We start from the raw sequence: 23,116 nt of genomic DNA, 5'->3' as shown, positions 1-23,116 counted from the left end.
AGCTGCTGCTTGTGCTGAGAGCGTGATGCTGGCTCTGTAGCTCACACAACTGTGAGGGAAGGGGATGCTCGTGCCGCTCACCAGCTTTTTTGTTTCCTCCCCTCGTGCCAGCGAGCGGCAGGACGCTGCCTGTGCGGCCCTTGGCCAGCCGGGTGCTGGTCCTGGGCACGACGTGGGAGCCAGGCCAAGTCTTGCTCTGGCTCTGTGAGCGTGCCAGTCCCCTGCAGCCCTGAGCCCAGAAAAAAGGGCTCTCTGTGTCCTGCCAGCTGCCGAGGTCCTCGTCTCTGCAGCGCCTGACACCAGCCAGTTTCTCCCTCTCCGCGGGGCTCCCCCCATCCCCTCTCCTCTGTGTCATTTGTGCATTTTCTCCCTAGGAGAAAGCATAAAAGGGATGCAGCAGTTCATGACGCCCGTCCCCATGGCTACAGGTGACAGTCCCTGCACAGGACATCTTCCCTGATGTATTTATGTTTGTAGCCCAAAGCCGTGAGCGTTCCCAGGGTCAGACCAGCCCTACGCTCTATGGGCTGCAGGAGCGTACTGCAGGGTCCTGGACCCCGCTTGCTCTATGGGGAGCAGAACCAGCACCTGCAGTTGCTGGGGTGGACTCAGAGGACTTAGTTTTAAGGCAGGAGCTGCCAGAAGGGCATGGCACGCAGACCTCTCGGCTTCTTAAATCCCTCAGATGGGAGACATCTGTGTTTGTTCTCGCTGCAGGGCCACAGCCCCATGAAGGAACCGTGCTGGAGCAGGCAGGGGCAGCCCAGGGCTCCTTGCTGCCTGTCTCTGCCTGCCTGGGAGCGGGATCCTGCTCGGGGCTGGCATCGAAGCCCTCCCCAGTCTGGGAACTGGCACGTTTGGTGTGAGGAGCCTCGGGGGGGAGAAGAGCAGTGCTGGCTGCCAGCTGTGTGTGGCAATGGCTGGGGCAGCGCCCTGCCTGTGGCTAGATGCTGAAAATGGCCTTTTTTTCCCCTCTCTTTAAGGATAAAATTAGCAGGGTCCAAACCACTTGCAAAGCCTGCCCTCCTCCAGCTCACCATGCAGGCCAGGGAGCGGGTTTTAGGCGGGATTTGGTCACCCAGCATCCCTGTTGGGGCACAGATATTTGGGAAGTGCTTCTCCCTGGTCCCTCCTGTAACACAGCAGGCGATAAGCACTGGTTGCAGCATCAGCTGTAGTGGGATGAGAGTGTTGGAACTCGCCCTGCAGTGCTGGCAGCTTGCAGGAGCCGTTTGCAGTTCCCAGTGGGACACAGTCACCTCTCTCCACTCTCCACGATGCAGAGTCCATCAGGATGGAAAACATTCTCCTGCCTTTGGTCCCAAGCCGGGCATCCTTGAAGGGATCATCCACCCTTGTGTGTCATGGCCGATGCCCCGTTGGGCACAGCAGCTCAGTGCATGTGGTGTCCCAGTCCCAGGTGAGACCCCTCCATCCCAGACCTCCTGATCACATTTTCCCTCTCTCCCTCACCGAGCCAGGATCTCTGCCAAGGACCTGAAGAACATGCTGTCTCAGGTCAACTACCGGGTCCCCAACATGAGGTTCCTGCGGGAGAGACTCACGGTAAGTGTGTGACCCCTCTGCTCTCCTCCTTCACGCCAGGGACCCTCAGCAGCCTGCTGCCTGCCTTTGAGCAAAACCCAGTGGTGGTTAAACTCCCATGGAACGTTTGCATATTTCAGAGGCTCCCAGCCTTTCCTGGGAGGGCCCCCACCCACGGCGGTGACTGAAGAGGTGCCAGCTCCCACTGAGTGCCGCACCCTGACCCGTTTGTGGCCAGCACCTTCTCTTCGCCCCACCCTGCCTCCCCCGCTCCCCACATTGCTCTTGGCTCTGGATTAGGGCTTTGCCATGGTGGGGCAGAGTGCAGGAGGACAGGCAGTGAGGCCAGCTGGTCCTGCATCCCACATCCTGCATCCCACATCCTGCATCCCAGGTCCTGCAACCCACTGCCACCAAGTGCCAAGCAGCCAGCTCTGCCAGCATCACTGCAGACCCAGGAGCAAAGGGTCTTCTCGTGATGATGGGCCACTTCCACCAGCACTATGCTCCCAAGGAGAGCGTACACCTCAGGTCTTGCAGTTCCCCAACACTTCAGATGCTCTCTGCAAACCAGAAATTAAACCAGTCCTTCTGTAGCTCTTCGAGTAAGCAGTAACACTTTGTCAGTGCTGTGATGCCTTTATGTGGGTCACCCTAGGAATGGTATAGCTCGGATTAAGATGTGCCCATGTCCTGGGCACTGCCAGGTCCCATTGGCCCTAGCAGAGATGGGAAAAATGAGAGACAAAGTCTGGCCAGGTTTTAGCTTTCCCCTCCTCCTTTTTTCCCCCAGGAATTGTGGTTGGAGGGGACACTGCTTAGGTGGTTCAGAGTTGCCTGTGCCCCCTGTAACACCTCTGGGATTGGGATTTTTTTTCCCCACAGGACGTGGAGCAGAGGAACGGGGATATCACATATGGGCAGTTTGCACAGCTCTACCGCAGCCTGATGTTCAGCGCCCAGAAGACGGTAAGACATGACTCCTCCAGGGCTGGGAAGTGCAGGGAGGGAGGGACCCGATGTTTTTTATGGGGCATCCCCTCTTAATTGCCTTTTTAACCCTGCTGCCTTCTTTTACCTCTGGGCCAGGGATGACGGGGAGTAAAGGAGTTATATGCTTTAGGATGGTTATCACGGTGCTGCTTGGGCTGCTGGGGACGGGGAAGGCGGTGTGTGAGCGATGGCTGTAGGAAGGCTGGGCTGCACAGTGTGGGTTTGCTGTCCCTGATCGATTTGTGCTTTCACATACATGGGTGAGATTGAGTGCAAACCTAATGCTTGTGCTTCTTCTCTTTGCAGATGGGTGTCCCGTTCCTAGAAAGGTGGATAATCCTCTGCATTTGCTGGGGAAGGGCTTGTTTTCTTATGCACTGTGCTTTGGTGCCTGCAGCAGCGTCTCAGGGATGAGGCATGCTGCACACCTCTTGCTTGCCACCGTGTTGCTTGTATTTTTGCCCTCTGAATAAGTATCTTTGCTGTAGACGCTTCAGCTGGGGTCAGTAAAGGCTCTCTTCCCCCCAAGACATCCCACTGTGATCCAGCTCGGGTCAGCCACCTCCAAATCCAGTCAGTCTGTCTATGTGAAATAATTGACCTTGAGCCCTCTCTTACCCTCAGGGTTGGTGCCAAGTCCCTGTCCCCTGGGTACCCACAGCACTGGGCAGTCTACAGTCACCCCGTGGCTGCCCTTACCTCCTCAGTTCTTTCCACTCTCATACAAGCCAGCCCTGCTATTTTTGGACAAATCAGTCCCTCTGGTGGTTTTTGCTGCCCTTCACAGGAGTTTCACATGGTTGTACCCTCGGCAGCATGACTCCTGGAGCAGTCCCTGGCTCCAAGATGTGGACATAGAATCTCAGCTGCTGTGTGTTTGCTGTCGTGCCCCTTTTGCCTCTCTCTGCACATCCTGCTCTGCTCTTGCAGTGCTGCTTGCTCGGGGCACGTCTCGCTTGCATGCACCGTGGTGGCTGTGGATGGCAGCTCGCATGATGCCGGTAGCGGTTGTGATGTGCTGCATGAGTGACCGAAGCTTCTCTCTCTCTCTGCTTTCAGGGGTGGAGAAAGGTCTGAGCACTTCAGGGTGTCACTAATGGAGTTGCAAGACTTCTTGCTGAAATCCCAGAGGGTGAGCTCAACACGGGCCCAGGGCAGGGATGGGGGGTAGGCACTGCTATTGGTAGGGATCTGGTGCTCCAAGGGTAGCCTTGCCATGACACTGGGTGATTTGGTCATGGGGTGCTCGGCTTGGCACAGCTACAGCTGAGTGTGCCCTTCCTGGAGCAGGAGGTGATGGAGGGGAGCACTGGTGAGGGTAAACCTGGCCTCAGCCAGGCACCCTGGTCAGGAAGGAGACCATGGGCAGAAGGTCTGAAAGGGGTGGAGGTCCCAGAAGGGAGGAACCAGAGTGATTCAATCCTGGCTGGTACTGAAGGTCTGGAGCAGCTGAAGTGCCCTGGTCATTCCCATCAGGAGGTCCCAGCAGCTCCTGAGGAGCAGCTGACTGATCCAGTTGCTGACCTTTCCATTTAAAAGCAATCCTTGGCACTCAGCAGGCGCAGCACACATGCTCAGACAGGCATGCAGGCACAAGCAGCACATTCGTAGGCTGGGCAGACCCTTTAATTTGGCTCTTGCCAGGCTCCCACTTCATTGCTGGTGTCCTTCTCCAAGAGGGCAGGGGATGGCTCCCAAAAGCACTGCCGTGCCTCACCCAAGAGCATGGAGCGCTCTGCTCTGCACCATCCTGCCCATGTCCCACCACAGCCCCCCTGCCCGGGCTCTGCAGCGAGTGGGAAGGGGACCAGGAATAAGACACAGACGTTTTGTTGGGTTATGAAAGACGCCCAGGGAAGGAGAGGAAGCAGAAAGAAGCCGAGTTGGCTTCTGCTTCTGAGGGAGGTGGGATGGCAGATGTGTGCAAAGGGGCTGTCAGAGAGAAAAATGCATGGCATTGAGAGAAGGAAGACCACTTAGGAGCAGGGCAGATCTCTGCAGTTGCGTGCTATCCAGCGTTTGTGCTGACAGTTGAATTCCTGGCAGAGATGGGCTTGAGTTAAAAGCTGCCTCCTTAATGGTTAAAGCTTCTAGCTGGATGAGCTGCACGTGGGTTTGAGTAACTCTTTGTGTAATGGGGTTTTTTTTCTATGTCTCTTTTGGGATTTGCAGGAGCTCTGGGCTGCAGACAAGTCCAAGGTACATGAGTTTATGCTCAACTTCCTGAGAGACCCTTTGAGGGAGATCGATGAGCCTTACTTCTCTCTGGATGAAGTAAGACACCATGAATGCTAGTGTGTGCAGACTAGGGTGGGGGAGTAGGGTGTGACATCCATGGTGTGATGTGTGCTGTGGTGTGACAGCACTGCTGGCTGTCTCCTCTGTGGGGTGGCAGTGCTGCATTGCTGTATGAGGTGAACGTGGTGGGTCACCATATTGCACAAGAGGTGTTTGGTGAAGGGAGTGATTTCTGGGCTCAGCGCTGAGCACGTGGAGCAGGGAGTGCTCATCAGCAGTTCAGTTCAGAGAGGAAAGGGGCTGCATTTGGCTTAATGCCCCTTCAGGGCATGTGAGGACCTCTTCAAAGCAAGAAGAGCTGAAAAGAAAAGAAAAACAATAGGAGATGATGATGTCGTGTGCGGTCTGTGCCCATGTGGGGGTCCTTTGATCCACATGGCCTTAGAGAGCTGTTGCTGCCATGTGAGCAGCAAAATAAAACACAGAGCTGGTTGCTTGACTCCAGCTGGGCCAAAGGATTTCTAAGTGGATATCTGGCAGAGCTTGGAGGGAAGGTGGCAATGCATGAAGCTGGGGTTATTTGAGCACAGTGGGTGCTGTCTTGGTTGCCCCTGGTCGGTCTGTGCTGAACTCAGAAAACAGCTGGGTAGCTGCTGATATGGAGGGCAAGATGTGTGTGAAGCTGAACCACAGCAACAGGCTCCTCTGCATCACTAACACGCTTCTGTTTCTCCTTGAGCAGTTTCTCACCTTCCTGTTTTCCAAAGAGAACAGCATCTGGAACTCACAACTGGATATGGTGTGTCTGGAGAACATGAACAACCCCCTCTCCCATTACTGGATCTCCTCCTCACACAACACGTAAGGACTAAGGGACGGATCTCCCCATCCGGCCACTCCCAGCATCCCCTTCCCCTGCTCCAGGGTGGGATTCTCCTCATTCTGCCTGATCCCACTGACAGGTCAATTAGACTTTTCCACCCTGGGGTCAGTACATCAGAGACCATCCTCTTTGTGCCCCAGTCTCCCTCTGTCATTTATCCACCAGTGTTTTGCCCTTGTGTTGTCAGCAGCACCCATCTGTGCTTTGGGGTCCCAGGTCACACTGGGATTCCTTACTGGTAGCAATGTCATCTTCTGTGCAGGACAGAGTGACGATAACCTGACAGGGTGAAATTGGCCATTTTGCTTCTCTGCTGCTGGAGGAATCTTGCAGGAGTTCTGCTCTGTGCAGACGGGCTGTGCCTGTGCTCCCTGTTTGGGGGATGCAGTGGTGCCGGGTACAGATGTGCTCAGCAGAGCAGTGGGAGGGCAGGTGGGGAGCTCTTGTCAGCCTGCAAGAGCTGGTCTAACTCTGCTCTCCAGCTGCAAGAGCTGGTCTAACCCTGCTCTCCAGCTGCTCCTGACTGGCTCTTTGTGGCACCAACACTGATGCCGCTCTCTGAGGCTCATCTCGAGGGGCTAGGCCTCAGAGTAGTGCTGGCAGCAGGGGCAGAGCAGAACACCCCGCCCTGGGAAGGTGACAGGTCTGGGGGAGCGGCGCTCTCACCACCCTTTACATGGTGGAGGTGGGTCTGTGATGTCCAGGCAGGTGCCCACGCTGAGCCATTGCTTTGCTGATGTCTTCTCTCCATGAAAGGTACCTGACAGGGGATCAGTTCTCGAGCGAGTCCTCGCTGGAGGCGTACGCCCGCTGCTTGCGCATGGGATGCCGCTGTATCGAACGTGAGTCCCTGAGCCAGCGGTTCCATCTCTGTCACCACGATCACTTGCAGTGGTCGGGGGAGGCTTCGTGTGTGAGGCAGGGCTGGAGGGTGACGTGCCAGTGGCATCACTGTCACCATGATGTGCTGGAAGGGTGGAGGTCATTTGGTTCATGGGACTGGACGGTACCTGCCCAAGCTTTTGGTCCCTCAGAAAGATCTGGATGGTCCTTTATTACCATCCAGCGTGGCTCCCTGCTTAGTTCAGTCCATCTCGTGTCCACGTCCCACCTATATTCCAGCCTCTGGGCTAAGTTCTCCCTGTGGGTCTCTTTCAGTGGATTGCTGGGACGGTCCCGATGGCATGCCAGTCATCTACCATGGACACACCTTAACCACCAAGATCAAGTTCTCTGACGTCTTGGTCACTATCAAGGAACACGCCTTTGTTACCTCTGAGTAAGTGCTGCAGGGACCTGGGCTTCAGCTAGCAGAGCTGCCAGGAAGGCAAAGAGTGGGTAAAGCTGAGGCTGTGGCAAAGTGAAGCCCACCTTTATCCAGAGATCTGGCACAACACCACGTGCCTGGGATCTGGTGGGAAGGTGGTGTGTCATCACGTCTCCCAGCCAAGGGGAGATTTCTCCCAGAAAAACGTTGTGGGGAGGAAGACTTTGGGTAAACCCCAGTAGTTTGCCAGTCCTCCACTCCATGCAGTGGGAACACCTTGCTGTAGGGTGGATATGTAATGCTCAAGGCAGCACAGACTGCTGTGAATGTGCTTTGAGGATACAGAGACCAGGTTTTGAAACAGAGCTCAGAAGGAGATGGTTCCTTCCTGACACTGTCCTGGTTCTGATGGCTTTTCCCCTCTCCCAGTTTCCCCGTCATTCTGTCCATTGAGGACCACTGCAGCATTGCTCAGCAGAGGAACATGGCCCAGAATTTCAAGAAGATCTTTGGGGACATGCTCTTGACCAAACCAGTAGATATTTCTGCCGATGGCCTTCCCTCTCCAAACCAGCTCAAGAGGAAGATTCTCATCAAGGTGAGATTCCTTCCCCAGCAGGGCTCCTGACTGGAGGGAATGGGGGCAGGTGGGGGTGAGGCTGTGGGAGCAAGGGCAGCTCCTTACCCCTAGAGGGGGATAGTTGGAAGTGGAGACCTGGTGCTAAAAAAAACTGGAGACAAAGAACTCCCTCCCTTCAGAGGAGCTGCTGGGAAGTGAGCTCAGCAGCTGGGTGCTGCTTTCTTTGAATGCTGGGGGGATGTTGGTATTTCTGCTGCAGGAAGAAAGGGTGGGACTTCAGTGCCTTTTGATGATCTCTGTGGCATAGTTCTTACCTCAGTCCTTTTAGTCTGGAGGAACCCACTGCAGCAGCCCTGGAGTTTTAGCTTCCTGTTCACCAGGAAATCCGTGCTGCTTTTTGGGTGCCTGCTCCCCTCAAGGTGCCTGACCCCCGCTCTCATCCCACAGCACAAGAAGCTGGCAGAGGGCAGCGCTTACGAGGAGTTGCCCTCATCTGTAATGTACTCAGAGAATGACATCAGCAACTCCATCAAGAACGGGATCCTCTACCTGGAAGACCCCATTAATCACGTAAGTCTTTGCTGCTGTCACCCTGTCCCCACTCTCTGAGCCCCATAAATGACGTGATAATTGTCAGGAGCTGTGTAGTGCTGGAAGGGGTGTGGTGCAAACGATCTAAGAGACTGTTGGGCTATCCTGTTTTTCAGGAGTCTCTGAATCATAGAATCATTGAATGTGTTGGGTTGGAAGGGACTTTTAAAGGCCATCTAGTCCAAACCCCTGCATCTTCACTAGAACAGGTTGCTCAGAGCCCCATCAAGCCTGGCCTTGAATGTCTCCAGGGATGGGGCCTCCATCACCTCTCTGGGCAACCTGTTCCAGTGACCCACCACCCTCATATTGAAGAGCTTTTTCCTAATACCCAACCTAAATCTCCCCCCTTTTCTAGCTGAAAACCATCATCCCTTGTCCTACTGCTACATGCCCTTGTGAACAGTTCTTCCCCAGCTTTCTTATAGGCTGTGCCGTGTACTCTTCCCTAGGCATCTCCTGTTGGCCCTTGTTAGAAGCAGAAGGCTGAGCTAGAGGGAGCACTGGGCTGATGCACTGCAGCTGCGCTTCTGTAATCCGTATAGCCTGTTATCTGTTGCTGCAGTAAGTTCTAGTGATGGCCTGCATCTGTAGACCTGCCTGCCTCCTGCCAAGCGCCTACACGCTTAACACACCTAAACGAGCATTCCGCTTCGTTAAGCGCCCAGCCTTCCTTTCACCCTGTGTGGAATGGCCACTCCTGCAGCCGCTTCGCTTTGCTTGGGCGGGCCAAGTGTCACGTGCAAATTAAACAGGGTTTCTCTGGAAACTAGGGAAGTTCAATGGTAGAGCTGCATAACCAGCCCTGATACCCTCATCTCTGACAGTCCCCGTGCTGGATCCATGCAGAGTGATTCGGGTTTTTTTGCGTTGATTTGCTCTTGGTTTGGTCTTCTCCTCTGGAGACGTGCTTTGGGGTGCTTGCAGTACTTTGCAGTCCCGTAGGATGTCAGACTTAATCGCATGCTGGATTTTTTTTTTGCTGCTCATACACTGTGCTTGGAATCTGGGAGATGTCTCGGAAGTTTCTGCGACTCTGCTGAAATCTGAGTTGCTGGTGATTGTCCTTTGCAAACCTGCTTGTGCTGATCAAGAAGGGAAGATCCCACAGATGGGTGGTGGGCCAGCTTGGGGCTTCCTCAGGGGGTCCCTTTGCCCAGAGTTTGTTTCCTTGCAGGAGTGGAACCCACATTACTTTGTCCTGACCAGCAGCAAGATCTATTACTCCGGGGAGACAACCAATGACCAAGGAAATGAGGATGAGGAAGAACAGAAGGAGGTGAGTTGTCACCTTGTATGACAGTGAGCTGTCCCATAGAGAAAAGACTTGACTGCCCAAGGTGCTGAGCATCTCCAGTGCCAGCTGACCTCCGGGGGAGATCCTGTGGTGGGAAGGATGGGAGCTGCTTTGGAAACTCCCTGGTCCTGATTGGAAGACCCTTGAGCAGCACAGACTGGTACCACACGCCAGTAACTCGAGACGGGGGGCTTTCTCCCTGCCAGGTGAGCAACAGCACTGAGCTTCACTCCACGGAGAAGTGGTTTCACGGCAAGCTGGGCGCGGGACGCGACGGGCGGCACATCGCGGAGCGGCTGCTGACGGAGTACTGCATCGAGACAGGAGCCCCCGACGGCTCCTTCCTTGTCAGAGAGAGCGAGACCTTCGTTGGAGACTACACCCTCTCCTTCTGGTGAGGGCCACAGGCACCAGCCCACTGCTCGGTGTCGCTCCTGGGGTGGTCCTCATCCTGGCACTGTCTTTAGTAGTGGAGTCCCTTTCCCCAATGCTCAGCCAGTGGGTTTCCCCCATTTCTCTTTGCCCCAGCATCATGTCAACTCACTGTCCCAGAGCGGAAGGGTCAAGTACTTGGTACCCTTGCACGATGTGTGTCCTGTGGGGGAGGAATGCTGTGTCCAGGAGCTGTGCCTGAGGCAGATCCAAACCCTCCACAGGTGACGCTGGTTTATCCCCTCCCTCTTCCACAGGCGCAATGGGAAGGTGCAGCACTGCCGGATACACTCCCGGCAGGATGCCGGCAGCCCCAAGTTCTTCCTGACGGATAACCTGGTGTTCGACAGCCTCTACGACCTCATCACCCACTACCAGGATGTGCCGCTGAGGTGCAACGAGTTTGAGATGAGGTTGACAGAGCCAGTGCCGCAGACCAATGCCCATGAGAGCAAAGAGTGAGTGCGTGTTTGGGATGGGTGGGTGATGTCCACTGGCAGTTGGGTCCCCATGGGAAACTCTCCCAGGTCTCTCTGCAGTCGTTCCTTCCCTCCTGTGGCTCTCCAGTCCCTTCTTGCTCTCTGTGTCACAGCAGTCATGCTGGCCAGCGTCATTGCTGGTGGAGCTGGTTGTCTTGGAAGCTGAGAAAGGAGGTACTGGGCTTGGCTGGGCTGCCCTCACCCATGCTGCATGTCACCAAACAGCTCTGTTACCCCCTGTCCCATGGGAAGGAGAAAACAGCCCTGTTGCAGTGTTATGTATATGATGGCCTCTGCTCCTTGTCCTCCTCCTGAGGACTCAGGCAGTCTTTTATGAGCTGGAGGGGAAACTGTGTGGCAGAGGCGTGGGGCGGGCTGGATGTACAGGGTGACATGTCTTTCCTGAAAGGTGGTACCACGCCAACCTCACCCGGACCCAAGCCGAGCACATGCTGATGAGGGTGCCACGCGACGGAGCCTTCCTGGTGCGCAAGAGGAGCGAGCCCAGCTCCTATGCCATCTCCTTCCGGTACGTCCCTGGGAGAAGGGTGGTGGCCTGGGGTGCTGCAGAGCAGAAGAGGGGCTGTGAGCCTGACGTGAGCCCTCCCAGAGCTTTTCTCCATCCTGGGAGGCCCTGGATAAACCTTCAGTCCCTGAGATCCTTTAGGACAGCCTCCTCCCATCTCCTGACAGGAGATGGCTGTGCTCAGCAGCCAGCCCAGGGGACACCTTTTGTCTTTATCTTGGTGGAGACCCAGGTACCAAGTGGCTTCTCTCTGTCTTTCCACCTGCCAGGGCCGAAGGGAAGATCAAACACTGCCGAGTGCAGCAGGAGGGCCAGACCCTGCTGCTCGGCAACACTGACTTCGAGAGCCTCGTGGACTTGATCAGCTACTATGAAAAGCACCCACTGTACCGCAAGATGAAGCTGAGGTACCCCATCAACGAGGAGACACTTGAGAAGATAGGGACAGCGGTGAGTGTGGACGGCCGTTGGAAGAGCTAAGCCAAAGGATGATGGACAGGTCTGTTTTAAGCTGGTGCCCTGAAGTGGTGGCGTGTGAGTCATCTCTACTTCACAGGTCACACCTCGCAGGGCTTCGTGCCCTGTTGGGAACACTCACTGGCTTGAGTGAGATTTATTGCAGTCCCACTGACCCAGGTCAGCGGGGAGCCTGGGCTTGGGCATCTTTGCTGTATGCAGCATCATCTTTGGCCCCGTGTCTTCCCTGGGGCATTCTCCCTACCTCCCCCAAGGTGGGGCACTGTTCTCCTGCGGAGCCACACTTGTCACCACTGTGGTCACCACAAACTTCACCTTTGTTTCTGTAGGAGCCAGACTACGGAGCCCTTTATGAGGGACGACACCCCGGGTTCTACGTGGAAGCCAACCCCATGCCCACCTTCAAGGTACGCTCTCACTGCTTGAAACGAAGAACCACAGGGCCTCGGGGCAGGAAGACATGCTCTAAGCCTTCCCAGCCTGGGCTGCCTCTTGTCCTGAGCTCTCCAAACCAAACTCAGCCATGACTCTGGCCCAGAGGAGGGTGCCTGTGCGGGGTCATACCAGACTGGTGACCTCTGCTTTGGTGTAAACAGGGACCTTCGTTCATTCTTCAAGGGTCACTAGGGTCTGGCAGCTTCTGGCTGCAGGGGTGGAGGCTGCCTGCACACAATGTGCCTCACAGCCCCCCCAGCACACACATCTGCAGTGGGAGGTGACCTGTCATGTCCCTGGGCTTGTTGTCCGTGTGACCTTCCACTGTCCAGCCTCACGGGACCCCTCCTCATTGCAGTGTGCAGTCAAAGCCCTGTTTGACTACAAGGCACAGCGGGAGGACGAGCTCACCTTCACCAAAAATGCCATCATCCAGAATGTGGAGAAACAGGAAGGAGGCTGGTGAGTATGTCCCCGAGCCCCTTTTTTCCCTCAGGGACACAGTCAAACCATGGTGTCATCATCTGTACAAAGGGGTGTCCTTCTAGGGTTGGGTCCTTTCTGGGATTGTCCGCAAACTGCGCAGCCCTGAAGCCTCATGAACTTTAAAAGCAGCCGGTGGAGGAGCTGCCTGTTGCCCGTGACCCCCAGAGAGGATCTTCTGGGATCCTATGGTGGGTACTGATGCTGCCTCTTCCCTCTCTTCCAGGTGGAGAGGAGATTATGGTGGCAAGAAGCAACTGTGGTTCCCTTCCAACTATGTTGAGGAATATACTTGTCCTGTCAGTCTGGAGCCAGAGCGGGAGGTGAGCTTGTGCCCGAGCAGAGCAAGAAGGGGTGGTGCATGTGTGCAGCCCCCCATGCTCAGCCCCTCTGCCCAGGGCCATGCCCAGCTTCATTCCTGTGCTTCATTCCCAGCAGCAGCTGGATGAGAACAGCCCCCTGGGAGACCTGCTTGGAGGTGTCCTGGATGTGCCCTCCTGTCAGATTGGTGAGTGCCAGGGAGGGATGGGGGAGTGAGGGGGTCTTACAGCTGCTTGCAGGTCTTCTGGGCCAAAGGGCTTCGGTGTCCATCTGTCTGTAGGCACCCCTGTGCCTGCCGTGAGTGGGTGTGTATCGGCGGTGTGTGCTGGCCATGCGGTGACACGCTCCGCTGCTGGTCCCAGCACAGGATGCCAGGGGTTTGGGGACATTCCTGCATCCCGAGTACAGCTGAGGTCGTGGCAAGGAGCTGCTCCAGCCCTCCTTGAACCTGCGCTCAGACAAGGGAGCTCAGGCCGATTTTGTAGAGTCCTTTTCCATAAGGATTTGTCCTCCTTTGTGAAGGGAGGACAGCCCCAGGTTCTGGGGTTCCTGGGCACCGGCTGAGCTGAATCCGATCTGCAGCTCTTTGCTTCCCCCTCAGCTCCGCAGTGCCCAGAGGATGCTGTGACCCAGGTGGCTGTTCCCACCTGGACACTCCAGGGTGCCAGATGTAGGAATGGGGGAAAGAGGGGATTACAAAGGCCCCAAGAGGCTTCCAGGCCCCCTCAGGATACACTCTGCATCCTCACCTATCACTTCCTGGGCTCCATCTGTTGCCTCCAATGAGCAGAAACGGAGCTTCTCCTCTTAGCTGAGAAGTCCCAGGGCAGCCTTGAGATTCCCTCAGCACCTGTCCTCTCCCTTCCTCCCTCTGAGGTGTGAAGGACTTGGCTCAGCATCTGCTTGTGACCTTGCCCTCTGCTCCCTCTCCACGCAGCCGTCCGCCCCGAGAGGAAGAACAACCGCCCCTTCGTCTTCTCCATTAGCATGGCCTCGGTGTCACGCTTCTCCCTTGACGTGGCTGCAGACACAGAGGAGGACATGCTGGACTGGGTGAAGAAGATCCGGGAGGCAGCACAGACGGCTGACGCACGGGTGAGTCTGGAGAGCCCTTGGCAAGGGAGACCTCTCCTTCTGAGTCCCGGACTTTCCAGGAGCCAGGGAGTAGGTGGAGGCTGGGGATGGGTGGTGAGATGGCAGCCTGTGATGACTGCCACAGCAGGTGATGAAGCCCCAGAGTAAACTTTTGGCAATTTAGCAAGGGGTGGTGGCCGTGCATGGTGGCTTGAGAGGTTCAAGATGGACATCTGAGAAGATCGGTCCATCAGGAGGGTGTTGCAGCCTCGGGAGGTGGGGGATCTTCATCCATGGAGGGTGGCAAGGCTCAGCTACAAGGCCACAGCTGCACTGTGCTGGTACCAGTGCCAGTCCAGCTGCAGGCAGAAGGTAGGGCCCCACCCATGAGCACTTTTGTGGTGTCCCTCCATGCAGACCTGCTAGTGGTTCCCATGGCATGGGTAGGAGTGGCAACATCAGGCCAGCGTGGCCGATGACTGCAATTGGTGAGCTGAACTATCCAATTCCACTGTTCCCACCTGGCCCTGATGCCTCTTTGTCCCTCTTGTGGCAGCTTTCCGAAGGGAAGATGATGGAGAGGAGGAAGAAGATTGCCCTGGAGCTTTCGGAGCTGGTGGTATATTGCCGACCTGTGCCCTTCGATGAAGAGAGTGAGCATCTGCCAGGCTGGTGGCCACTGCCAGCAGTCACCGTGGCATTACAGAGCCCACACTGTGCCCCGAGGTGCTGCCTGGCTGGATCTCCAAGCGAGCTGGAGCATTGGAGCTCTGGAAACGTCCTTCTCCAGAGAGATGGACGTTCCTTTCCCCATCCTGCTGTTGCTGGAATGTGTCACCATCCAAAGCAGCTGCCAAAGCAGTGGGGCTGGGGAGCACCATGCCCAGTCATCGGGCAGTTTTGGTCCTTTCAGCCATCTGTGTTGGGCACCCAGCAGAGGCATCAGGCAGAGCAGGGTCTGCACAAGCAGAGGGTGGCTGAGCTGAGAGCATGGCCCCAGAAGGGGGCTCAGGATGGTTGAAGTGTCTGGAAAGGGAATGTGCTCCTGGCTTAAACTGTGCTCTCTCCCCACAGAGATCGGCACAGAGAGGGCTTGTTACCGAGACATGTCCTCCTTCCCCGAGACCAAGGCGGAGAAGTATGTCAACAAGATCAAAGGCAAGAAGTTCCTGCAGTACAACCGCCTGCAGCTCTCCCGCATCTACCCCAAGGGGCAGCGCCTGGACTCCTCCAACTACGACCCCCTGCCCATGTGGATCTGTGGCAGCCAGCTGGTAGCACTCAACTTCCAAACCCCAGGTGAGGGCAGGGTGCAGGGAAGGAGGGCAGGCTCCTGGGTACCCCCTGCCTGGGTACTACCCATGCCTGGTCCTGGCAGATGGGGGTCTAGGAGGGGCTCCGCAGCCTCTGCACCCAGTGCAGGGAGCAGGACCTGATGTTCATGTCCGGGCATGTGGTTGCTGTGGGGGTAATGTGCTCTGGGGGCCTCGATTGGGCCAGGCCAGGAGACTGTGGTGCCATGGGGACAGGATGAGACAGAGTTGGACGCAGGGTGGGCAGGGGAGGGAGGTACCACAGTGCAGCCCCAGTCTCGGAACACCAGCCAGATGCAGCATCAATCTCACTGCTCTGATCACGTTCCCTGGCCCTTGCCAAACCCCTCTGTGAGCCCACTCAGCTCACCAACCCACCAGAAAAGTACCTGCTGGGGGTTTTTTCATTCCTTTGGTGAATTCAAGCATCTTACTGGGTGGTTTGGCAAATGCCAGAGCCAGTACAAGGAAAGTGGAAAGTAGAGGGAGGAAAAGAAAGGGGTGTCCCATGAAGCACTGGGGAGGTGGGCAGGTTGTGCGTGAGAAGGTCACCCCGTGGCCCCAGCATGTGCACGGGCTGTGTTGAGGCCATGGCACACGAGGTGTTGCCAAGGGATGGGCCAGCTCCCCTTGCAAAGGGCTGCACACAAGGCACTGGTAACGCAGGTGGTTTGTGGAAAGGGCACAGGGTGTTCTCCCTTCCATCTCCTGCCTGTGCTCTCCAGACAAGCCCATGCAGATGAACCAGGCCTTGTTCATGTCCAGTGGCCAGTGTGGGTACGTCTTGCAGCCGACCAACATGAGGGATGACATCTTTGACCCCTTCGACAAGAGCACGCTGCGGGGGGTGGAGCCGCTCACTATCTCCGTTGAGGTCAGTATCTCCTCCCAGCCTGGAGTCAGACCCAGGCTTTCAAACCCACCTTGGGGTGATGGCATGTTTTTTTCTGGGTTTCTGGTCTGTGTCTGCAGCTGCTCTTCATCAGCAGGAGTTCCTCAGCCCTTGTGTAATAGCTGTCCTGCAGTGTGGGCTTGAGAGACCTTGCCAAAGGGGGAGACCCATGGGTGCTGGTGAGGAAAGCACCACCGACCTCCCTGGGCACCTGGAGAGGGGTAGCAGGAGCATCCCTGGATGCTCCCCCCCAGGACCTCTCCTGTCCAGGGCCCAGTGCTGGCAGGTGGCATCCCTGACCCTAGAGTTTGCCCGACACTGCTGGGGCCCAGGATGGTTCCCAGTGGGGTAACACAAGAGTTCTGCCTTGTCCCCAAGTTGCTCCAGGCTCAACATCACCAACCTTGTGTGGCCCTTTCCCTCTCAGGAAGATGCTCAAGGTCAGAGCATTTCTGTGTTGCACTGTTGGTGATGACAAGATGGGGGTCTGCTGGTGGGGGGCATCAGTGGATGGACTGTAGATGCTTGTTGAATCACTTTCTTCCTGGATGGGGGAGACTGGGGCTGGACCTTTCTCAAGTCAGCTCCTGGAGCTGCACATCAGCAGCTCTACAGGGTTATGGGACAACTCAACAGACAAAGCTTCTGGAGGGATGGGGAGGGCACGGCTGTGTCAAGCCAGATGGCTCTCATGTTTGGAGCTGTGACTGTCCCACTAGCTGGTACAGGCATGCCTAGTGGTCTTGGAGCTGAGCGGAGCATCTGTGGATCAGCAGCATCCTCTGCAAGTCCCTTGGTCTCAAGCAGACCTTGAGGAGGAGGCAGCAGGGATCCAGCTTTTAGGTCCTCACAGATTTCTCACAACATTCACAAACTGCAGCTCCTCTGAGGTCACCTCCGTTTCGGAGTGATCCCACCTCAGCCAGCCACTGCCTTGCTCGGGGCAGGGGGGACACCCCCCCATCATGTCCCATCTGCACCATCAACCCCATATCCACTGTCTCCCTAAAAATCCCTGGCACCGTTTCCCTGCACCATCTGTTTTCCAAACTCTCCCTGCATCCCAAGGTGCAGCTGCAGCCACCAGGCATCAAGAGTCGCTGTGCCATAGTCTGTCACCGTCTCCTTTAAGAGATGGGCTCAGCCTTTTGTCCTCTGGCCAAACTGCCCGATGTCCCCACCAAAGGCAGCTTTCACGGATGGAGAAGCCGCCTCGAACCCAGCATGACTCAAAGCACATGATCCAGCGTTGGCAGCGCATCCTTCCCCTGCAGCAGCAGCGTGCCGACAGCACGCTGGAGGGACATATGGCCACTGGCAAGGGGGAGCTGGGATTTCTTTCTCCTGCAAGGAAGCAGGTTGTCACTTGAGGACAGGCTGTGCTACGAACAGAGCAGAGCAGCAGCGGAGAGCAGCTCCTTTCCTTCCTCATGACAAGCTGGGTGTGCTGAGAAGTTTGGGAAAGAAGGGGGGGGGGATCCAGCGTAGCTCTCCAGGCAGGGTGAGCAGCTCGGCTCGGCAGCCCAGCTCTGCTGTGGCCAGCTGGATGAGGGATGCTGTGGTCCCAGGCCTGGCTGTGTGGGTGGCAGGCAGGAACCTGAGGCAGTTCAGCTGCCTTTTTTTCATGGTTTACAAGTCAAACTGGTGATGGGTAACACCACAGCAGCTTCCAGGGGTGGGAGCTCAGAGGCAGGGTGGGCTGGGCTGGCTGTCAGGGTCTCTTCTCTCTCCAATTTGTAGAGCCAGGGTGATTTACTTGGGATGAAAATGGCTTTGTATGCCACCACATCATTTTTTCCTTTGCTCCCACCTCTTACCAAGTGTCTCCTGCTCTCTGCCCAGGTTCTGGGGGCCCGGCACCTCCCCAAAAATGGAAGAGGGATTGTTTGTCCTTTTGTGGAGGTGGAGCTGTCTGGGGCTGAGTATGACAACGCCAAGCAGAAAACCGAGATCGTGGGTGAGTGGGGTAGTGAAGGGAAGGGAGAGAGTCACTCGGCCGCTCCTGACTGTGGTGCGAGCCTGGCCCTGGGTGGGGGCTGCCTGGGATGCTGGCTACCAGCATCAGCTGTGAGGGGTGGCGACAGGACACAGGGTGCAGTGGGGGCTGCCTGCTGACAGAGCTGTTTTGTGACTAGCGGACAACGGCCTGAACCCCCTCTGGACCCCGAAGCCATTACGCTTTCAGGTCAGCAACCCTGACTTCGCCTTCCTCCGCTTCGTGGTATATGAGGAGGACATGTTCAGTGATGAGAACTTCCTGGCTCAGGCCACCTTCCTGGTGAAAGGCTTGAAGACAGGTAAAGGTCATGGAGAAGCAGGGAGGGGTGGCAGGGTGGTCCTCACCAGTTCGCTCTTCGCATCACTGGCCAGGGAGGCACGACGTCTCACAGGAGGACACGTCAGTCCCCAGGATGGCTCAGTCCTTCCTGTTCCCATGGCAGGTCCCATTCCTAACCAGGTAAAGGAAAGAAGAAGCCATTTGGTGACATCCCTTGGGGCCAACTGCCACGTGAGGGTAGCTGGGGGGGTTGGAAAAGACCCCTTGATGTCTGTGCCAGGGGACTGACGTGTCACTGCCTGTGCCAGGAGTGACGCCGGGACTGTCTCTGCCATAGGTTTGCGTGCTGTACCCCTGAAGAACAACTACAGTGAGAACCTGGAGCTGGCTTCCTTGCTCGTCAGGATAGAAATTTTTCCTAGCAAGGTGAGGCTGGGTCACACAGGGGGTGGCTGTGCCACAGGGCTGAGGGGCAAAGGCCTGCTCTGCCCCGTGCTGCCCGCTGTCCTGTTCCACTCGCCCCCACAGCGGCACAGCTCTGCACCCCAGTGCGGCAGTACAGCGACACTCAGCATCATCTGCGGGACAGCTGAGTTTCCAGTGCTGCTCTGGAGCGATGCACAGCAGACTGCTGGGATGGCAAGTGCTGGGCTTGCCTCCTGCAGCGATTCAGGGCATTTCATGCAGGGTCCTGCCTGGGCTCTGTGATATTTACTTGCTTGGAAATCCCTTTAGCAAAGGCTGAAGGAGGCAGATTTTCTCCATCCTAGTTCCTGTCCAGGCTCCAGGGACATTTTAGCTTGGGATTCTGGAGCCCAGCTGCTTCAGGGCCATCCCTGTTGGCATAAGTCGAGGGCAGGGCTGATTTCTTTGATTTCCACATTTGAAAGGATGCTGGTGGGAACCAGTGATGGTTTAGGTAAAGACAGAGCAGCTGCACCTTGCAAACCCTGAGACCCCATGAGCCCTGAGCACCCTGTGTAGCAGCTTCCAAGAGAGCCGGGCCCTGCACCAGGACGCTTTACTAGAAGACACACACTTGGAAAGCCCCAGCCCTTTACCACTGTACTTTTTCTTCTGATGCAAGCAGGAAAATGGTGAAATAAACTTCTTCGGTGCTTCAACCCTACGGGACCGAGCTGGGGATGCTTCCAGTCAGCTGCTGGCGAGCAGAGGCAGAGAGGGGTCCTGCGACTCACGGTACCAGCAGCCCTTTGAGGACTTCCGTGTGTCTCAGGAGCAGCTAGCTGACCACTTTGAGAGCCGGGACCGAAGGTAGGCCAGTGCTTGTTGAGCTTTTCACAGCATGAGACCACCCCTGGTTTTAGTTTCCTTGGTGGAGGCAGGGAAATGCAGCCTTCCACTGACCCAGAGCAGCGCTGCAGCCTTGTTCCCTGCACGGAAACCCTGAATTTCAGCATTACAGTTGTGCTGCTCTTTGGGGAATTCACTGCTTTGGGGTCTGTGGGAGTAGGGTGGGACAAGGAGCTGCCGCCCTGCAGCCAGTGGCACTTCACCCTAGGCTGAGCACGCCCCCCATCTCTCCTCCCCGGGGCGGTTTTGCCAGTGGAGCATTGCCTGGTGACCCTGACCTTGTCCCCTCTCTCTGTGTCCCGCTGCAGGGTACTGCGGAGGACCCGGGTCAACGGGGACAACCGGCTGTAGCCCATCTCGGTGGGTGAAAGCACCTCCAGTGCTTGTGAATCTCACAGCACGCTGTGAACTGGTTTCTATGGAAACGGCACTGCTATGGCCTACTTTCAGGCAGCTTTTCCAGTTTCTCTGCTGAAGGGTGTTCCAGCGGAGAACTAAAAAAAAAACAAACACAAACAGTGAGGAGGGGGAAAAAACCCTCCTACCCAACCTCAGACACCCATCAACCTTCACCGCCGAGCCCTTAACGACACCCATCGCTGCGCCCAGCCTGCCAGCAGCCCAGGTGGGACATGAACTGTCTGTAAAGGCGAGGAACGAGACCCAAACACCGCCCAGCCAGCCCTCTGTATCGCTGCTCTGCCTGTATTCCTGGAGATCCTGCTCCTGCCCGGCTGCCCTCTGCAGCCATCCTCTGCTGTACCCTTTCCCAGCGCACCGGGGACTTAACGTGACCCGAGGCAGCAGGTACCTCCATCCTTGCAGCATTGCATCTACGTACATGTATAGCTTTAAACAGTAATAAAACTATCAGTATTACAGTGCGTCTTGGCTGGGGTGTCTGCCTGTTTGGGGCCTCCCCCCCACCCCTACCGGCAGCCAGTGCTGCATTGAGGAGTGCGGCTGCAGGCTGCGCTGCTCCCTCCTGCCTTGGAGGGAGGTTGTGGCTACTCAGGGGAAAAAAATAACCAGGAGCAGCCCCCAGGTTTAACGTTGTTCGCTCAGAAACGAGCTGCCTGTGCTTTTCTGAACCTGCCTGGGGACAAGCAGCAACTCCAGGCTGCAGGAGGGATCCTGGGATGGGGAGATTTGGCTCCAGCACGGTGCTGGGTTGCACAGGTAAGTCATTGTGCTTCTAAAGCAGAGGCGGTTCTTCCGTCAGAAGAGGGGTGGCCAGCGTGGACAGGGAGGGGATTGTCCCTTTCTACTCTGCCTTTGTGAGGCCCCAGCTTAAGTCCTGTGTCCAGATCTGGGGCCCCCAATACAAGAACTGTTGGAGAGGGTTCAGAGGACACCATGAAGATGATCAGAGGGCTGGAGCGCTTCCCTTACGAAGAGAGGCTGGGGGAGCTGGGCTTGCTCAGCCTGGAGAAGAGAAGGCTGTGGGGAGACCTCATTGCAGCCTTCCAGTCCCTGAAGGGAGCATAAAAACAGAAGGGGAATCAGCTTTTTAAAAGGGTAGATAATGGCAGGACATGGGGGAATGGATTGAAGCTAAAGGAGGAGAGGTTTAGATGGGGTATTAGGGGGAAGTTTTTTTACAGAGAGAGAAGTGAGTGGCTGGAACGGGCTGCCCAGAGAGGGGGTGGATGCCCCATCCCTGGGGGTGTTCAAGGCCAGGTTGGATGGAGCCCTGGGCAACCTTGTGTAGCTCCAGGCCTGGAGGTTGGTGTCTCTGCCTGTGGCAGGGGGTTGGAACTCTGTGATCATTGGGGTTCCTTCCAACCCAGATCAGTCTGATTCTATGAGTCTATGTGAGCGAGTGCTCCTCATGCCCAACCATGCAGGTGGGGTGCAGTGCCCAGCCACCCCTGCCCCCAGTTCTCACCACTGTGCCCTGGTAGCACCAGGAACCACCATGGGCTTCCCTAACACTGAGTGCAATCAATCACCAGTAAACTCAGGTTCGTCTTTTACGCTCTTTATTTAGGAACAACCAAAAATGTCTGGTTTCATTTCAACAAACTGTACAAGCAAGCTCTTCCCCTCGCCCACCCTCACATCCACATATACAAAAGGAAGGGAAACTTGCCGTTCACTTCTCAGAAGTGGCATTGTTGCTACAGGGAGTTCTTGCCCTCAGAATAAGAGCAGGTAAGGTCCATAGCAGGTACAAGCTACCCTAGCCCTAGTAATAGCCACAGCCCACAATCACAGGCAGCTTCACTTTGTTTGTGTTTGTTTTTTTCTCTTTAAAACCTTTACCAAAAGTAAAAACTATTTCCTGTCTCACACGATTGCCAAGGTGACCATCTAAAATTGTGGTCTTAAAAAAAACACAGTAATAACCCCACTGGAACCCCCCACACCTCCCCGGTACAAAGACAGTTTACACAGCAGAGCCCTTGCTCTGCTCCCTAGCTGCACGGCCAACCCTTATGAAAGGTCCCGTTGCAGCTACAATTACATTTTCCTTTGGATAAATCCAAGCAAAAATTCCAGGTCATTCAGCACCAGCATGATTTCTAAATAACAATAATTAAAAAAAAAAAAGAAAAAAAAAAAAAGAGACCCCATTAGGCTGACTTTGTGGTCTGCTGAGAAACAAAGTGATCAACACGCTGTTCCCAAAGTCTCTCTTTTAGTGCAATGTTAGTATGTGCAAGGGGAATCACAGCCACGTACCCATAACACCACCACGAGCCAGATGGGGCAGAGAGAAAAGTGCAATTTTTAGCAAGAAGTTTTCTATGCCATGGATTCCTAGCCCAACCTTCTCTAGCACCAGTAAGCAAGAGTCCTAATTATCACCCTCCATCAGTACAGGGGGGAAAAAGTGGCTTTAATTATGCCATCAAGATACAGCCAGCATCAGCCAACGGAGCGTTCTTACTGGAACAGGCAATAACAGAACTGAAAAATAAATCACTGCTCAGGTACACAGAGCTCCCTCGCTCTGCTTTAAAGGTTTGCAATGCCAATCTGGCAGTAAAACATACAGCAGAAACTAAACTGGCAAAAAAAAAATCTAATAATAATAAAGGTATAGCTTGCAAGTGTCTCATCCCCCTCCAACTGTGCTGCCTGATCTTACCCGGCTGGTTCTGTGATCAACTGAGAAATGACAGCAGAGGATACTGCAGTGAGCTGAATTGTATCAAGCCACGGGTTGATTTGAAAAGAGCAAAGCCAAAATTATCTGGGCAACAAGAGAGAGACATTTACAAGCGTTTTAAACACTAAACAATTTGTCAGGAAGGTGCAGCATCATGTTAACTTTCTAATTTGTGCCTAAGTGCTGAAAAAAAAAAAAATCATCATCTCTCTTCTGATTCCCAGTGACCCAACTTCCAAACATCACCTTCCAATCAGGTTGCCTCTGTAATATCTCTGAGAGAGGGGCTGCAGGGAAGACAGTGTACACCACTGCTACCTGTGACCAAAAATTGTTGCTTTTCCTTTAAAAAAAAAGAAATTACACCTAAACACACACAAAACCCTAAATGGAACACCAGCCTTCTGCATCCTCCTTTTCCTCCTGAACAGACAGGGAACACCTAGAAAATGAACCAAACGGGTATCTTACAGCTCCAGGCTCTGTGCGAGCATCGCCCGGGCAGGTGAAGGTTCTGCGTGGGCTGACTACGAGGTGTCTCATCGCAGCTCCTGCTGTTGCTGGTGACTTCTCACGGTGACAA

General features: G+C 55.5%; 1 protein-coding gene across 1 annotated transcript in view; it reads left to right on the top strand.

Annotated features, from left to right (window-relative positions):
- PLCG1 (phospholipase C gamma 1) overlaps positions 1–20,294 on the top strand; it is a gene marked incomplete at its 5' end in the record, with an annotated part of 46,642 nt that extends 26,348 nt beyond the window's left edge. Inside the window, 28 exons of the mRNA XM_084271525.1 lie at positions 1,482–1,566; positions 2,431–2,514; positions 2,845–2,867; positions 3,598–3,670; positions 4,711–4,812; positions 5,519–5,637; positions 6,416–6,501; positions 6,818–6,938; positions 7,356–7,524; positions 7,954–8,076; positions 9,275–9,376; positions 9,601–9,788; positions 10,084–10,284; positions 10,715–10,834; positions 11,101–11,281; positions 11,638–11,715; positions 12,102–12,205; positions 12,453–12,549; positions 12,665–12,734; positions 13,485–13,642; positions 14,178–14,274; positions 14,696–14,920; positions 15,660–15,808; positions 17,669–17,783; positions 17,962–18,123; positions 18,442–18,530; positions 19,192–19,379; positions 19,727–20,294. Of these exons, the coding sequence (XP_084127651.1) occupies positions 1,482–1,566; positions 2,431–2,514; positions 2,845–2,867; positions 3,598–3,670; positions 4,711–4,812; positions 5,519–5,637; positions 6,416–6,501; positions 6,818–6,938; positions 7,356–7,524; positions 7,954–8,076; positions 9,275–9,376; positions 9,601–9,788; positions 10,084–10,284; positions 10,715–10,834; positions 11,101–11,281; positions 11,638–11,715; positions 12,102–12,205; positions 12,453–12,549; positions 12,665–12,734; positions 13,485–13,642; positions 14,178–14,274; positions 14,696–14,920; positions 15,660–15,808; positions 17,669–17,783; positions 17,962–18,123; positions 18,442–18,530; positions 19,192–19,379; positions 19,727–19,769 (3,352 nt within the window). The 3' untranslated portion in view covers positions 19,770–20,294. The remainder of the gene's footprint in view (positions 1–1,481; positions 1,567–2,430; positions 2,515–2,844; positions 2,868–3,597; positions 3,671–4,710; positions 4,813–5,518; positions 5,638–6,415; positions 6,502–6,817; positions 6,939–7,355; positions 7,525–7,953; positions 8,077–9,274; positions 9,377–9,600; positions 9,789–10,083; positions 10,285–10,714; positions 10,835–11,100; positions 11,282–11,637; positions 11,716–12,101; positions 12,206–12,452; positions 12,550–12,664; positions 12,735–13,484; positions 13,643–14,177; positions 14,275–14,695; positions 14,921–15,659; positions 15,809–17,668; positions 17,784–17,961; positions 18,124–18,441; positions 18,531–19,191; positions 19,380–19,726) is intronic.
- Between the last annotated feature and the right edge of the window lie 2,822 nt (positions 20,295–23,116).

The sequence above is a fragment of the Gallinula chloropus genome, assembly GCF_964237585.1.
Source record: "Gallinula chloropus genome assembly, chromosome: 16".
Taxonomy (NCBI): Eukaryota; Metazoa; Chordata; class Aves; order Gruiformes; family Rallidae; genus Gallinula; species Gallinula chloropus.
Note: the sequence above shows the minus strand (reverse complement) of the source record. Positions and strands in the feature narration are given on the sequence as shown.